Raw genomic sequence first — 16,436 nt, forward strand, 5'->3', positions numbered from 1 at the left:
GCAGCACTGGGATTGCAACACTCCCCTCCCAAAGTCAGCACTCTCCTGGAACACCCAGACCCAGACCGCCCCCTCCATGGGGAGAACGGGCCCAACTGCTCCCCACGTTCTACTGAATAACGTGCCCCCAAACACAGGCATCAGTGTCCCAAAAGCCTCTTGTAAAGCACTAACTTCCCCTAAGGGGCAGCAAGACACTCCTGTCCAACCTGATGATGAGGGCTGATGACTGTTGCTGTACCACTGACAACCCACGGCACACGGGATTTATGACTGGATTTTTGGTCTGCCTGCTGCTGGGAAGTCAGGCGTGCCTGCTGGTAGTCAGCACCTTCTCACAGGTGCAATTTAGGGGTGGGAGAGAATAGGCACACTTCGGTGAACGCATTACAGTCGTTCCGGTGCCTTTGTGTCGCGACACTGGTGTTCGCACTATCGCAACATGCCTGTGTTGCAGAACGCGCGCACCCGGAGAACCGAGAGTCTCTCTCTACTCATCCTAGCAACACCCGCCGCTTGGCTCTCATTGGCTCTTGGAAAGCGCAGGGGAGTGTGGCGCAATAAGGCTTCGGCGCATGCGCTTGCTGAGATGCCCCTTCAGTCTCTCCCTTCCAGCACGCACTCGCGCGCATGCGTATAATGGCAGGTCCCAGAGTTTCACCCTTTTCCTGGCATGGGACGTGCGCCTGCGCAATAGTAAAAGTAGACGCGCAGTTGCAGGTGCGCATGCGCAACAGCTCTTGTCCTCTCGTATGCATGCGCTGTGTAGCAGTGCCCCGGAAGTGCTGAAACGTCTTTTCCGGCCACCTCACCCGCTCTCACTGTCTCGGCGGAATCATGTCGGGCGCGGCGGGATCTGGCTCCGGTTCCGGCGCGGGAGCCGCGGGTTCGGTCGGCTCGGTGGTGCGGCGGTTCCTGGTGGAGTACGGTAGCGGCACGCCGAGTCGCCTCAAGGTGCTGGACGCCTACCTGCTGTATGTGCTGCTCACCGGGGCGCTCCAGTTCGGCTACTGCCTCGGTGTCGGTACCTTCCCCTTCAACTCCTTCCTCAGCGGCTTCATCTCTGCCGTCGGCAGCTTCATCCTCGGCGGTCAGTGCGTCAGGCCAGTCGCCCTCTTGCCCCCGCCCCCCGCGCGCCCTTCCTGCTAACCGCAGAATCCGTTTAGCAATTGCATACTCTGCTTAATGATGCCGTAACCTTCTGTCGCCACCGTGGAATTACCACAGCGCCCATATATTTCCTGGTGATCAGAGTATTCCCTTAGAAATAACCCACATCTGCATGGCAACTAGGGACTACCCTGGGCAATGCCCAAACTTTCCCTGGCAACCATGGAATCCCCTCACTAACTGTGAAGTGCCGTTAGTGACCCCCAAACCTTACTTGGCAACCAGCATATGCTTTTAGCTACCTGGGAATAGCCTTAGCAGCCCTCAAGCCTCCTTTGGCAACCAGGAAATCTCTTTAGCAACTGTGTAAAATCTTTTCACCAACTTTCAGAACTTTTTCTGGCAAGCAGAGAGTCCTTTTAGTAACTATGGAATTCTACCAATCCCAAACCTTTCCTGACAACAAGGGAATTGCCGTAGCTGCCATGAAATCCCTTTAGCAAAGAGAAAACCAGCTCTAGATACCTCTAGAGCTCACAACTGTGTAGCGGCCTGGGATTCTCCTTGGTAACCTTAGAACATTGAGTTCTGCCAGCTGATCGCTGCATCCTAGGAACGTCAAAGGTTGTCCCGTAGCAACTGCTCAGTCTGGCAACTGCAGAACATACCCAAGCTGTGGTCCTGTAGCAAACATGAGGCATCGCCTAGCAGCTGTAGGACGTATCATAGAAGCCTCAGCATGTTGCTTAGCAGGATGTTCCACAGATGCTATGGACTTGCTGGGTGCTGCCCAAAACTAGTCACAAAACCTGCCCCCTTATCACATTCCAGTGTTTTCTTAGCAACCCCAGAGTGTCCCTGCTTTTCTGTGGCAGTCAAGGAATCCTCCCAGTTAGCATCTTGTGTTGGTGTCGTTCCTCACCAGCCATCCCATGGTGACCCTGACCCCTGGCAATAGCTGTTTCAGGATGCTGCTCTCTCATAATACATACAAAACTACCTTGTTGCTGCACTGCCCTACTTAACACACAGTTGTTTCCATGACAGTGCCATCTCATGGTAAGCCTGTTCCCATCAGGACCTACTCGTTCACCCCTTATACTGTAGTGGTCTGGGAGAATTGATCCTATGTCAGCCCCATGCATATCTCATGCCTGTGTCCTGCTCATGCTGTAACAAAGGTAGAGTCATCTTTTTTTGTAGTACCCTGGTGGAACAGTGACCCAGGCTGTGGTGGATTGTGTCAGCAAGGTCTTGCTTCCTGCCATGGCTTTCTTTTCTAATCCCTAACATCTCATTCTCTCTCCCTGACATACAGTGTGCCTCAGGATCCAGATCAACCCCCAGAACAAAGGCGAGTTCCAGGGCATTTCACCGGAGCGGGCATTTGCTGATTTCCTCTTCGCCAACACCATCCTGCATCTTGTCGTTATCAATTTTGTTGGCTGAGCTCTAGAAGATACTATGAGGTACTGACCCGTGGGGCCATGGAACAGGCAGCCTCAGCTCTCACAACTTTAATACTTTGGAGTAGAAAGACAGAGAATCCAGGAGTCCTAGCTCCCAGTTCCCTCTTGGCCAAATGCAGTTAAGTCATTGTCTTCAGGGTTGATTTAGGACTTAGACATAGGGCTTCTTCGTTTTGTATGTGTATTTTTCAGGTTTTATCATTTACAGGATAGTTTAACCTGAAAGAAATACACACATTTCTCTCTGAGAAGTTTCCCTTTTTTCTTTGAAAGAGGAGCTTTGGGAGCTGGGACTTCAGGGTTCTGTCCATGAGGGTGGATCCTGTTTGGAGGCCATGGTGAGGCTGATGTCCAGACCTGAAATTTCTCAGTAGAGGAGCGAAGGAAATTTGGAACAGGGAGAGTTTGAAGCTGGGGAGTGGAGATCATACTCTGTTGTTACTGCTGCAAAGGACCACAAGATCATTGGAGATTGTTGGGTATTTCCTCTCCCTATGCAGAAACTTTCTTCATGCTATCTTTCTCTCTTTCCAGGTCTTGAATTCCTCTAGTGCTCTGATGCCAAAACCTCACACTGGGAAGTGCTGTTCCTGCAGCAGACTCTTACCTACTTCCTTGGTGGGAGAAGGGGAAGCAGGAGTAAAGATTTTTCCCACAGACCGTCCTATGGAGGAGGGGTTTTCTGCCCCATTCCAGTTACTGTAATCCTTTCCTTCAATAAAGCCCTTCATAATACTGCTGTCTCTTCCCTGTTGATGATAGATACAAAAGTTCTCCTGACTCTCTAGGTCCCTTCAGTTATGACTCCCTACTTTTACGCCCACCTTCTCTGTCATTCTACCCAGCAGGCTTTTTTTTCAGTGTCCCAGTTTCAGGAGGAAGCAGGAAACAAGTTGCCATGGAAACTCAAATGTCAGCCACACTTTTCATCTTCATATTTCCTGCCCTTTTATCTCGTGGAAAACATCTTGCCAAAATGCCCACAGGTTTCAAAGCTGTGGAAGACTTGTTTTAGACTGTGGTTAGCTGTCATGAATGGAAGGGAGCCAAGGGGGGTCCTCTAGCACATCCCCAGCATTTTCTGTCTTCAGCTCCCCCTGGGCTCTCCCACATCCCTCAAAGGCATATGCCCCATCTTGGTCTTACAGCCTCTCTATGACCTGGTAGTGATGCTGACACCTTAGCACAGTGATAGCTTTTCTGCAGCCTGAAGTGCTTATAAACCTAGGTGAGAAGAGCTGCCAAGCTCTGTCAGTGCCTTGGGCAGAGCTGCACTAGAGCTGTTCCAGCCCTGTGAAGAAGGCCACTCCTCAGACTAAACCTTCCTGAAAATCCTCCTTCTCTAAGGGATGATGAAATGCTTAAAACTCAGTGGCTCTGGCTCTTGGCCTTTGCCTTCTTGAGCCAAGCCTGACTTCTGCATTGAGGCCCATTGCATCTTTGTCCTGACAGGAAAATTAGAGCTCTGTAAGGATCAGATTATGGGCACAGGATGGGTATTATGTGCTGCTGGGGTAACTGCAGCTACAACCTCCCCAGCTTTGGCCACAGAGTTAGCCTGGGTTACTTTAAGGTATGAGGCTCAATTGTTGTGCTGATCATGGTTCACACTTGTCTAGTTTGTTCTATAGTTGAAATACTGGCGAGGTAAAATGTGTATTCAGGTTATGGTGTAAAGAAATCGTTATCTGCTGAGACCTGGAAAATAAAACATGGGATCCAATAGCTTCAGCTTTTCAGCACTAGATTATGGCTCTTGTTTACCACCTTTCTTCCTTTTAGCACTTCTGGGTGTGCTGCAGCCATAAAGTCCATAAAGGCTTGAAACCTGGAGCTTCTCAGTCCCTTGCCTAATATAGGCTCCGAAGAGTAAGGTTTGAGGGCACAGGGCTTTCCCTTTTCTTGAAAGATGCTGTCCCAGTCTGTGGCCGGAACAGAGAACTTGTGCCAGCTCATAGCTCCCTCAGGCCATTAAGCAGCAGTTGTTCATGAAAGTATGAACTCAGAACTGATTTCAGGGTGCTGGAGGGTAGCGGGGATGGGACTGAACAGCATGCAGGGACAGTAAATGAGCTACTGAACTTTTTTCCTAATAAGAAGAGCCCTCCATGAGCCAGGCTGGTGACAGACAGAGGTAACGTGTTCACAGGAGGAGGGGGAACACATTCAGGGTCTCCCCTTTGCCATTCCTCCTGCTGCTGTTTATAAGCTGTGAGTGCCTCCTTGTGGGTTTGTCTAGCTCAGTCTACCTTGTCCTTTTGTTTTAGAGAGAACCTTAGAGGCTAGGCCTCCCTGTGGCCAGTTATAAGAACTGCACAGAGGCATGTGAAAAAAGAATTGAGTATTTTCTGAATGTTTTTGGTTTTGTTTTTTTCTGATTTTTACTGACTTTCAGTGCCTCTGGTTGCCATAACCTCTGCCCAAGATTTCAGCCTTCTTAGAACTTCTTCCACACCTGAATGAGCTTCAACAAATCTATAGGGATCTTCAGACTCTGCTCCTTAGAGCAACCATGTTAGGGTCCCTGTTCATCATGTAGAAGAGGGCAAAGCGTTGTTTCTTGGACAAAGCCATGTTTAATAAGGGGTAACAGAGGCACGGCAGGGTGTTTTCTCCAACAGAGCTGCTACAAAAGATGCAATTTCATCTCCAACCCATAGTTAGGTATTAGGGGGCCGGAAGTGGCATAGGGGACAGGTGGACAGGATGGACCATGGCAATATTTTCCCTGCCAGTATGAGAGATGACTGTCTGGCATGCTGCTTTTTCTTCCTTTCTCTTTTGACTAGGGAGAAGTAGGAGGATTTTCCTGCATAGATTCACTGCCTATATAATGGGGTACAGAGACCTATCAGCAAATGCAGAAATCTTAAATGCCACTAAATTCTTCTTCCCTGCCACCCAATACTGTCTTCAATTTCTCTTCTACCCTCCTTTCCCCCCCCACCTATGCTAAACATGGCTCAGTCTTTCCTGTTCTGCCCACAACAACTCCCTCCACCCAAGATTAGGCTGTGGTTGAGAGGGCAGGAAGGGAGGGTGTCTTAACCCTGTTCCACTTTGGCTTGTGGTCTAACGTCTACTCTCTTCTCCCACATGCTTTTCTGCCTCCCTGCCACGTGTCATACCAGCCCTCCTCCCTCTACCCCGTATTTTTGTGCACCACTTTCCGGAGGAAGCGGTTTCTGCGATAAGGCTTAGGGTAACAAGATGACCCAGATCTCGGTTGTGTCGTCATGGAACTTGTTATGCATACTTTTCCCTTTACCGCCTGCGCCATGAGCCCCATTCTGCTTCCTGTCCTACTTTATTTTTTCCTGCCCTTATTTTCCACTGCAGTTTTTCTCTCTTTTGAAATAAACAAGAAAGCACAAAGGGGCAGTGGGGTCACAGATGAAGTTGATGAGAGATCGAAACCCCAATATCTGAAAGTATCTTCAAACTAGACCTACAAATTCTGTGTCTTGGAGATCACATGCTAACGTTCATTTCTATCAACACATTTAACTTCATGTATGTGCTCATCCCCTCACTCAGCTAATCTTATAGTTGGGGGCATTTACCCTGGAGGAAAAAAGATTGAGACATGTAAACAGAGGCAGGCAGCAAACAGTCCTCCTCGGCCCTGCAGCCAGGAGTGGGTTTGAAGTACAACACGAAAGATTTAGCATGGATAGTAATTAAAAAAATGTTGCAAAAGGTAAGGGAGTGTGGAAACTGCTCTTGCACATCCCTGAAGTTTTTAAAGCAAGGTTAATCAGTTGGGAATGTGTGAAAGTGGGACTGATATTGCCTTGTAACTCAGAAATGGTCTAGACAGCTGCATCGAGCTCTCTTTCTCTGTGATGCAGCAGCCCTAATAACAAAAAAGTTGAAGCTTCAAGAGCATCTGCTAACTTGAATCGAGGAGTTTAACTACCCATGGGCTTTCTACAGCCAGGGAAAAATGAGACTGGCTGTTCTGCCAAGGAAGGAGTAGGAGAATTAATCCCTCAGTATCTGTGCTAAACTAATCCAAGTAGTCTGTGCTAAGCTAATGAGAGCAATAGGCCTGGAAAATTTGAAGTTGTTCCTGGACAGAATGGGTCAGTAACTCTCCGTCACTCTGTGACAGACCACCTACTCAGTGGTCAGGTGGCAACAGCATGATACAAGATCAGGGAGATTTTGATGTTTTGCTGTTCAGCACTGTGGACTCATATCTTGTGATAGGGATCTTGGCATGCACTGTGCAATGGCTGTGCACAGAGAAAGCCTTCCACATGAAGCACCAGGGCTTTTGATTAAAAGCATTTGAAGCATGAGCCTTTCCAAAATCAGAGCCCCTTGCAATGGCTGTGAATCCAGTAGGGTGAGAAATAGCCTGTGAAAGAGAAACATCCCTATCAGTCTGGTGAGGTGTTCCCTGCCACTTAATTTGGGCACTGGCGTGAAGGTACAAGTGAGGTTTGAGTCTTGCTGAGAGAGTATGTTTCCCTCAGAACACCGTTCTCATCTCTCCCTCCAGGGAAATCTCTGATGTTTCAGAAGAAGATAGAAACAGTTATCGCAAAAGGAGAAAATACCTTTCTCATTTTCCCAATGACAGGCTGAAGCTTGAGACACAGGCCAGTCAATTTGATATTATTAATACAAACCAGGCACCTTGTACCCCAGTGAAGCTTGTGAGTAGGGGACAGTTAGAGGCAGGACACTACAGGCTACTACATCCCCTACAGCACTAGACATCTGCCTTTAAGAACCTGGATCTCTTCCTCTCAGTGTGATCAAGCCATGTTTCGTCCTTTCTTTCACTTAGCACTGGTTCCACTCCTGGGGGAGACATGCTTTCCTCCGTTCTCCCTCCCTCCAAGCCAGCCAAGCTATCCTTCCCGCCACCGCATCCAGTCAGAAAGCGTGTCTGACTTATTGAGAAAGAAAGTTTGTAGCCATTCCCCGACAGTGGAACAAGCCAGTCATCACAAACGATGCCCTGTGGACAAGTCAGACTGAAGAAGAACTTATATTCTGTCCCTCCTGATACCCCTTCCCTTCTTTATCCCAAAGGCCAAGATCACTTCTAAAGCTCATCTGAAGGGTAAAACAAGTTCCTTAAATGAAATATACAAAAGACAAGCAAGTTTATTAAAATTGATAAGAATTGTTGAACAGCTGCCAAAGGCTTGAAGAAATGTCAGTACATCAGAGTGATTGGCAGTACAATTCAAGACTTACCAGCATGCAAACTTCACATGAATGCATTATTTCTGCAGAGCACACACACACACAAAGTTAAGTATTTCAGTATTGTTTTATATAATGGTTAAAAAAAAAACTTACTAGGAAATCTAAGGTTATTAGACCTAAACAAGAATAAAAGTAGTCTGTATTTGTAGTAAACACAAAGCAAAATGTTAAGCTGGTGGAAATTCAGGAAATGTTAAGGAAGAACAGATTAAAAAAAATATTAAAGAGTGCTTTTTTTTCCATGATAGTGAAGTGAGAATTTCACTAAGTTCAGGACTTCTGGGAGAGTAGCAGCATATCTCTTAGCAAAAAAAAAGATACCCTGCTCTGATCTAGCAAAAGACAGCAAAGCACAATGCACAGCATGCTGAATGAAACTTCCTTTGTTTTTCAGTTTTTCAGTTGCAGCTGAGATGGGGGTGGCAGGACAGGGCAGGAAGTGTCCACCCTAAGGTATTCATACATGAAAGCTGTCAAAATATGAAATATTCACACTCAGGAAATATTTAGCTTGCAGCTTTCAACAACATTCCCCCAAGCAGAAATTGTATAATTAATATATAATTGTATAATAATTGTATAATGTATAATTGTATAATTAATAGCAATCTGTGCTTCATGACAAATTGCCATGCTAAATGATTCAGGTATGTGAGAGAGTAGAATTCTGAGAGTTTAAGCTTATTTTTGAGCAGCTTTGTAATAATACAAATAAAGCAACTTAGCATATAATGGCTGGCATGATATACAGAAACAGCAAGTGGTATCTGTTGCAACAGAAATTCATTTGTTCCTTCTTGCACATGATGCTCCTGCAAAGCTACCTCAGCAGACTTTTTTGGTATTTCAAGTCTGTGCTGTCTGGTTACTTTCATTCCTGAAACAAAAAATAACAGTTTATTAAACCATGGTCTGGGTTACAGTCATAGCTAAATAATCATAGACTGGATGTGTCTAGGCAATAGAAAGAGGAGAAAGGGACACTGGGCCATAACTAGCATATTAGGTGTGAGGTCTTAAAGCCAATAGGCATCGAACTTTTCTGGCTGGAGATTGATCGGGGAATGAATCTGATGGATGAGGGCAGACAAGGGAGGAAGTAGAAATAGGAGAGATATATACCTAGAAAGAAGAAAAAGTTAAATTTGCATGCAGATAAAGAGGGATAAATAGAAATACAGTTGGAGGTGGGGAAAAGAATTAAATAGCCAAGTAAAGATCTGCAAAGGAGTGGAGGGATTGAACTAATGGTAGATAAATGGTCCATGGACAGACTGCATAAACAGCTGTCACACAGAGGAGGATCACTCATAGCTAATGCATCGATCCAAACATTTTCTGTCAGAGGCTTCACTGTCCTCCATGAACACTCACTTTTTTTTCCACATGAGCATTGTCATCAGTACATTAAAAATTATTCCTTTCAGTAAAATTATTTTCAGGCCCAGTTGTGAGAATGACAGCAGGTTCAGCTTCTCATCTGTAAAAGAAATAGAGAATGAAAGTCATCAGAGAACTGAGACATTCCAACTTCCAGGCAGACTTAATAGTGCTTTTTAATGAAGCTGTTCCACTTTGTGTGATAGAATTAGCTATTAGAATAGCTAAAGAGACAGTGAGCAGGACTGTCTCAGTGGGACACTTTCGTTCCTTCCCGTTCATGTCTCAGTGGCCATGTTTTCATCCAATAATTATTTGATTTTCCAATAGGAAAGTATGCCAATCATCTAGCTATTGCTAAAAGCAGTGTGCTGTGAAACCAGGTTGCTGGAACAGTCCCTCCTCCATTTCCCCATATATTTCTTTAAGAGGGGAGGGGGAAAGCAATGCAAATTTTATTCAAAAAACATAAAGTCTGTTTGGAAGTATGTTTGTCTTCATTACAAAACCATTTTCACCCCAAAATATATTGATCTGTGTTTGGGAAGTGGAGAGTCGTTATCAAAAAAACCCCACTTTACATATAGCTTTGAAAATCTCCCTCTGAAATGATTGGTTGAGTCAATGAAGTTTAGTGATGAGTGTTTTTCTGAAGTGGTATTTTGGAAATATTTGGCTGTGCGGTTTCTTTTCAGCAAGGCCTCAGGTTTGCAAAAGTACAGCTAGTCTGCAAACAGGGCTAATACGCAGGCAGGCCCAGCTGCTTTGAACTAGCAGGAACAGCAATTGCTTGGGCTTCAGCACCTGCTAATATATGCCAACAGCCACAATAAGCTGAATTAGAGCTTGCTCAGATACACCTTGTCTTTATTGCAACATTGCTTCTGAGCACATGCAGTAGAAACCACCTGCTTATCTTTTGGTTCATTAGGTGTTTGTGCATCCGAAAATAAAAACAGCTCCTTTGAAGTCTGAAATACAGACATTCACTAAAGCTGCCTTAAATCTGTAGCTGAAATCATTTTACAGAAGCTTATAGGGTAGGGAATGGTTATTTGGTAAGACCTAGCTAGAATATATGTCCATTGACTACAGTGGTCACATAAAATGGCCAGCTCAGATCTGGAAGTCCACATTAAACCAAATGACTTCCAGGCTTGATGTTTAAATCCTGTGTAACCCATTTGGAAATTCACAGTCTGTGCTTTTTGCTGCAACAGGAATTCTGCAAACAGGGAGGGCAAGAGAACATTAGCCAAAATAGGAAGGCTAAGGTCTAAGCAGGCTAAGCTTTACGCTTAAAATGCTTTGTTCATACCTGTCCTGAAGTGTTGAGACACTTCTGTTACACAGACAGTGCTGGCACCTGCAGATAGTAACAACAAAGTTAATTAGTAACGGACTTCGTCAGAAGTTCATAAAGATGTCTCTACTTAGACAGGTTGGGTTAGAGTGTCCGGTCATTACCGCTTCTCATAAACACTCATTTCTGCTATTTTTTGGGCAAGCCTATGATAATATCTAATCAAGCACTTGCGTTGCATCAAACAAAGCAAATTCAAGTTTTATGTCCCCCACAGTGTGATTTTGAGATCTCTCTCCTGTGACTGCACCAGTCTACTGACCCTTAGTCTTGTTTCCACTGAGGAATAGGGTAAAAGAAAACCTTTTAGAAGCAACAGAACACCATTCCTCCTCCACGAGGGAACATAGTTCAGCATTGCCTGCAGAGTTTGTGGGACTTTCTCAGGTCTTGCTCATACTAATTGCACAGAGACCAGATCATCCCTAGCCCCATGCACACATATCACAATGACATTACCACTTTCAGGTTCCTGGCCTTCCAGCTCTCCAAACCCTTCGTGCTTTGTGCTGCACTGCATTTCATTTTTCTTGGCCCAGTAGGTTGACAAGTAGCTTGCTTCCTGTTTGTTCTCAGATGTTACCACCTCCACAATAGCATCTGTCTTCCCTGCATTCATGTTAGGTGCAAGCTTTTCAGGGGAGTAATCTGTGATAAGGCACATTTCCAAACTTTCGTCATCTTTAGAGGTCAGCCTGTAGACTGAAGGAGATGGAGTAACATCTGGAAGGGGAAAAGAGAAGAGAGAGATGACAGTTCACAGTCGTAGTTCCTTCAATCTTAATTTGCAGACACTCGAAGTATGGAGGTTACTCCATGAGCTCAGTGGGAAGTTGCCTGATCATAGGCATGTTGTGCTAAGACACTTTCAGAGAACAAAGGCTTTCACAGTGGATCAGCAAAGATTTGAGCCACAGATGATGGTGAGGCAGAATCCCTAGAGCATCTCAAATGACACTTAGCTGAGCATCCAAATACTTCATGCCGCTCTGTAACAGCTCATTCACCTCTACCATGCAACCTGGGATTCTTATTGGATCTTGACCTGAAAGAATTTAGAGTCCTAGATGACACAGGCAGAGAGAGCGCTCTTGCTTCACTGACTTGAGAAATCATGTATCTAGAAAGGACTGAGCAGCGTGTGGCTACTGAAGAACATTGACATCACTCTTGCCTTCCTCTGTTCCACAAATGTGTTGTTAAATCCATCACTGACATTCAAATTCCCACTTCCCCCAATATTGAAGGACACTAGATTGACTAAGGAGTCTTAAAGATGTCCACATTTACTACCAGTCTAGCTAACTGTGTTCTTATAGGAAAAAGCAAGGAAAGCCATTACAAAGTAGCAGCACATGCTTCCGTTTAGAGAAAGAAAGATTAAACAAATAAAGCTTTCACTATATTCTGACACCTTAGAGTGTAGTATGTGTGGCAGGGCTGGGGAGGGGGAAGGGAGACTGCTAAATTTTGCCCTGCAAAAGAGGGGTTTTGTTACTAAAGGCTGCAAATCCAACACACCTGGTTTTGATTTCTGTTTTCTGGGTTCAAATTCTACTTGCAAATCAGTTAGACTAGGATTTTCCACACATATCAAAACACTACCTGTGGTTAAACTTTTCTGCACATTCAATTTGGTAAACATGTACCCCACGCATGCATTTCTTCTTGTCCAACTCTCAAAATCTTCTGATTCTTCAAGAAGGTGTTTTCTCAAAGTTTTGTTCATGCACAATGATAAAATGTTATCTGTATTGCAATACTCTAATGGTAAATAGATAAAACATGATTAAAGACATAGTGCAGCCAACATGTATGTTTGAGGCTCTGAGCAACCCCTGGCTGCATTTTTCAGTTGCACTTCTCAATCACAGGTTTGAACCTGAGCTTTGGTTCACATCTATAAACTTACAAAGGATTATTGTGTAGGTTTCAGAGCTTAGATTAATGTTTTCTTAGGCCCTGCTCACACACAAAGCTGATAAGTATTATTATAGAAACAGCAAAGGTGGTTCAGCTCCCAGACTAAGATGTTTTCAGTTCTTCTCACTGGGAAAGTTTGTATAAAAATCTTGGCTTTTAGAAACTGTCAAAATCTTATTGAAGCATAGGTCCCTAGTTCCATCACTGAGGGAAATGTTTCTTGTCTATTCAATTACCAACTGTCAACACCTTACAGAAATATCCATAATTTACTGGTGTCAATTCAAAATGACATTATCTGCAAAGCCAAGTGATCCTTTTTCTGGCCTTCCTCCTGAATTACAGTTCTTCTATCCCAGCTTTGCCCTGGCTTTGAAAAACCTAATGAGGCTGTCACTTTCCTGACTATGCAGAATTTGGTCTAATGTTGTATACTCTGACTTCCTCCCACTCCACTCCACCCCCACTCCAGTTATTGTTTTGGAATTCTGTGGTAATTTGTTAGGAAGAGGAAGACGAGAACAGATAAAAAGCTGGATAGTGGATCCCTGTATAAAATACAGATGAACCAGAAGATGTCATTGTTAGTTAATTATGGGTACTAAAGAGAAGAGGATGAATTGATAGAGCTACTTTACTTCCCTCTTACAGTGAAAGCTCAGCTACATGTCCACCTTTCTCCAAATTAAGGTGTTTTGTTCCCTTTCAAACTGTTCAATGCTTTTATCTTGAGCAGATACAAATTAAGGCCTGTTTTTGCAGGCAGCTTCAGCAGCAGCTGCTTTTCAACATACTCATTTCTCATTCTTGCTCAGGGTGACTGCTGGCTTTGTTTCAACACCAAAGGCTGTTTTCTGATAAACTCCTTTGCAGATTTGCACATTTCTGTGAAAATTTGCAGAGCACAGTCTTAATAAATATCAACTGTTACAACAACAGTGCTGTGACTCATGTTCCCTGTTAGTCTGTCTTAATGAATTGGCAGGCGTGTTGGAGATGCTGCATTGATATCTGTGATCTTCTTAATTTACAGGAAAGTTTGAGGAGTAGACACTCAGTGATGCTCTGAACCATCCACCTGCCTAATTTCATCCTTACTGAAGGATATCTTCCAGGTAGAAGAGGAGATATTTGAATGCTATTCCTGACTAGTCTACAGAAAAAGCCAACTTCAGAGAGTGATTTCAGGGAGAGAGCAACAGAAGCCTGTTTCAACATCAGATCAAGACCTGGACCTTTTTTTTTTTTTTTTTTCCTCCAAACCAGGTGCAGTAGAAATCTTAAACTGGCTTAACACACAACTTGGACTATGTATTGATCCATCTCAGTCTCCATTGCCTCCAAAGCAAAATTTCTCAATCTCTGGTCAACCTGGAATCAAGGGGATATAGCTTTATCCTCTATACCTCTCTTCAGCCATAGCCATCTGATATTCCACAAGCTATAGTCCACCTGGAGTTACCCCCAGCTCAGAGAAAAGATGTGCCCCAACACACACTTATAGGTTAGTCTTGACCCTGAAGGAGTAATTCCAATGACTGAACATTCACATCTAATGATGTTTACTGGCTGACTTGCAATGGAGGTTCCAAAAAGTCCCCTGCAGGTCCTGTGTAATATCTGTCAGCCCTGCATGGAGGCTTAGATGTCTACAGCAGCACTAGAAGTCCATATTTAGGTACTTTATTCCCACCTTAGAATCCCAATGCACCAGATCTGGAGACATTCAGATAAAAGATGCTATGTCCTAGTCCAGCCCCAGCAAAGTCATCCAAAGAATAAAGTTTCTGGGACAAGATTCAGTACTTGCACAAGCAAATATGTGGCTTAACTTGCTGGGTTCAGTCATAATTCTGGTCTTCCTCCCCAAAATGAGTTTGCCCTTGCCTCTGAAATTACACTCAGGGATGTCATATTACCAAAACCATTAAAGATGTTACTCACAAACCTTTGAAAGGGAAGATTTCTCCCAAAGCAAAACCTAAGTTGGGTTAATAGAGGAAGATACCCATCATCCTAAGAGAAATCAAGTGTTCAATGGACTAAATTGTTCTCGAATACCAAGGAGTATGAATCTTGGCCATACACATGACTTCCCACTAAGAAAAAGTTGGGATGAAGTTTCCCAAATTTCTTAGTGGGAAGCAATGTCCTATTGTGTTCATGTGTAGATTTATGCATGCATTATCTAAACTGTGAGAGAGATTTACTATCATCTCCTGTACTGCTCCTTTTGAAGATGCCAAGGGAAGTTTTTGGGGGATCAGAAGGAGCAATTCTACCTATCTAATCCAGTCTTTAAAGCTCACATGTGAATGGGATGAAATTCTATGGCTTATCCCAATTGCCTTTGGAAACAACAACAACAACAACATAACTTGAAGTGGCTTCTCATTACCTTTCTCTGCTAACCTCTATCATTTTCACAAAATATTTTTTGTATGCCTTTTTTTTCTTTTTTTTTTCTTTTTTCCAAGACCAGCGTGGGCTTCAGTTGCCAGAACCAGTTTTCAATTTTATATGACAGAGATTTACTTTCCAGGAAAAAAAAAAAAAATAGATAATTTCAATTCAGAAAAAAAAGAAACTTTCTGAATTAAAGATTAATTATTCATTAAGTATCAGCAAAGAAGTTCTCATTTGTTTAATGAGAAAGAACAAAAAGCACCCAAAAGAATCAGTCCAAAATAACTGTCTAAAAGCAGGTGATAAAAGATCATTCTCATGTTATATAGAAGAACTTTCAATCTTACATTTGTAGAATTGGCTCAGATGTAGATGCCTGTTTTGCACCAGAATCATATCCTTTCCTGTTCTGAGTCTACTTAACGGTTACTTTTAATTCAACAACTTACTTGGGATTACAGGTAGCCTTGTGCCATTTCCAAAAATTAGTCTCCTAGTTGTAGTATCCCACACACCCCAGTTTAAATAATTGAAAATACCATCGTCTAAGTCATATGGGAAATTTCTTCTTGATGTGGTATGAAACTATGACTTAAACATGAACCCCGAGGTGCCTCCGAAACTTATCCCCTCAGCCTAAGGCAAAATTGCAGACACTGGTGTCTGTGTAATGAAGTTAGTCCTGCCGAGGCTAATATTTTGCTTTTCATATCTATTGCACACACATTTTTACTGTCTGACAAGCCTCAACAATGGCTAACGTCAATGATATGCCATGGTCATTAACCTATGAAATTGTTGATGTTGTCTCATTTCCTAGTATCCCCAGGATTCCTGCTTCATCCTCACTAGAATCCTGTAGAGAAATAATCCTGAGTTCATTTTCTTTCAGCCTCCTTTTCTCCCTCCTCATCCAGAGTTTATGTTCATTCTTCATGAAGATAGACCTATTTGGAAACACAGTCAGAGGACACTGCTCCTCTCTTCACAGCCTGCCCTCCAGATCTTACTCACCTAGGTTGACTTTAAATCTAGTCTGTCTTCCAAATATGAGTTTATTGTACTTTCCAATTTCTCGCCTCAGAAGAAGGCCTTTGCAATAACTTCCTACCTACCCATATTGCATATGCCTATGCATTGTTGTATATTCCAGTAGCTCCTCATTCCAAGTATGTTGGAAAGCTGTCTACCAAAGGATAAAATACAAAGTTATTTGAAAATTCATTTCCTCTTTTCAGTTTCTGATCCTTGCTGAAGTAGGTTTAATGCTACTCGTTTTCAAAAAAAGACAATGTTCTACTAGTTTCCTTCTAGGGTCACATTTTCCTTTTATTTTCAATCGAAAAGCAAAGCTTGGAGAGGCCTTTCTGCTTCCTTTCAACGAGAAATTAACTTTAGACCAGTATTGAGATTCTTCCCAGAAAGGTTTCTAAAGTGTTTCAAAATACAACTGAGGGAAGGAAAGAGACTTACCAGGGATCACTAGAAGTTTGAATCCCCTTCCAAATTCAGCTTTTCTAGTCCCTGACTGTTCACACTGTAATATCAAGTGACACAAA

At 43.6% G+C, this 16,436-nt stretch overlaps 1 protein-coding gene and 1 gene segment (V, D, J or C); one reads left to right on the top strand and one right to left on the bottom strand.

The window, feature by feature from the left end:
- The first annotated feature begins 760 nt into the window (after positions 1-760).
- On the top strand, positions 761-3,314 carry LOC112995091 (dolichyl-diphosphooligosaccharide--protein glycosyltransferase subunit DAD1). Its single transcript, XM_026119849.2, has 3 exons — positions 761-1,090; positions 2,429-2,579; positions 3,114-3,314. Exons 1-2 carry the CDS (start codon positions 838-840, stop codon positions 2,557-2,559), a joined length of 384 nt encoding a protein of 127 aa, XP_025975634.2. The 5' UTR covers positions 761-837; the 3' UTR covers positions 2,560-2,579; positions 3,114-3,314.
- A 4,368-nt stretch (positions 3,315-7,682) lies between these two features.
- Positions 7,683-16,436, bottom strand: part of LOC135330652 (T-cell receptor alpha chain constant-like) — a 45,179-nt gene continuing 36,425 nt past the window's right edge. Inside the window, 4 exon segments of the C gene segment in view lie at positions 7,683-8,682; positions 9,180-9,285; positions 10,504-10,551; positions 11,008-11,271. Of these exon segments, the coding sequence occupies positions 8,652-8,682; positions 9,180-9,285; positions 10,504-10,551; positions 11,008-11,271 (449 nt within the window).

The sequence above is a fragment of the Dromaius novaehollandiae genome, chromosome 22, assembly GCF_036370855.1.
Source record: "Dromaius novaehollandiae isolate bDroNov1 chromosome 22, bDroNov1.hap1, whole genome shotgun sequence".
Classification (NCBI taxonomy): domain Eukaryota; kingdom Metazoa; phylum Chordata; class Aves; order Casuariiformes; family Dromaiidae; genus Dromaius; species Dromaius novaehollandiae.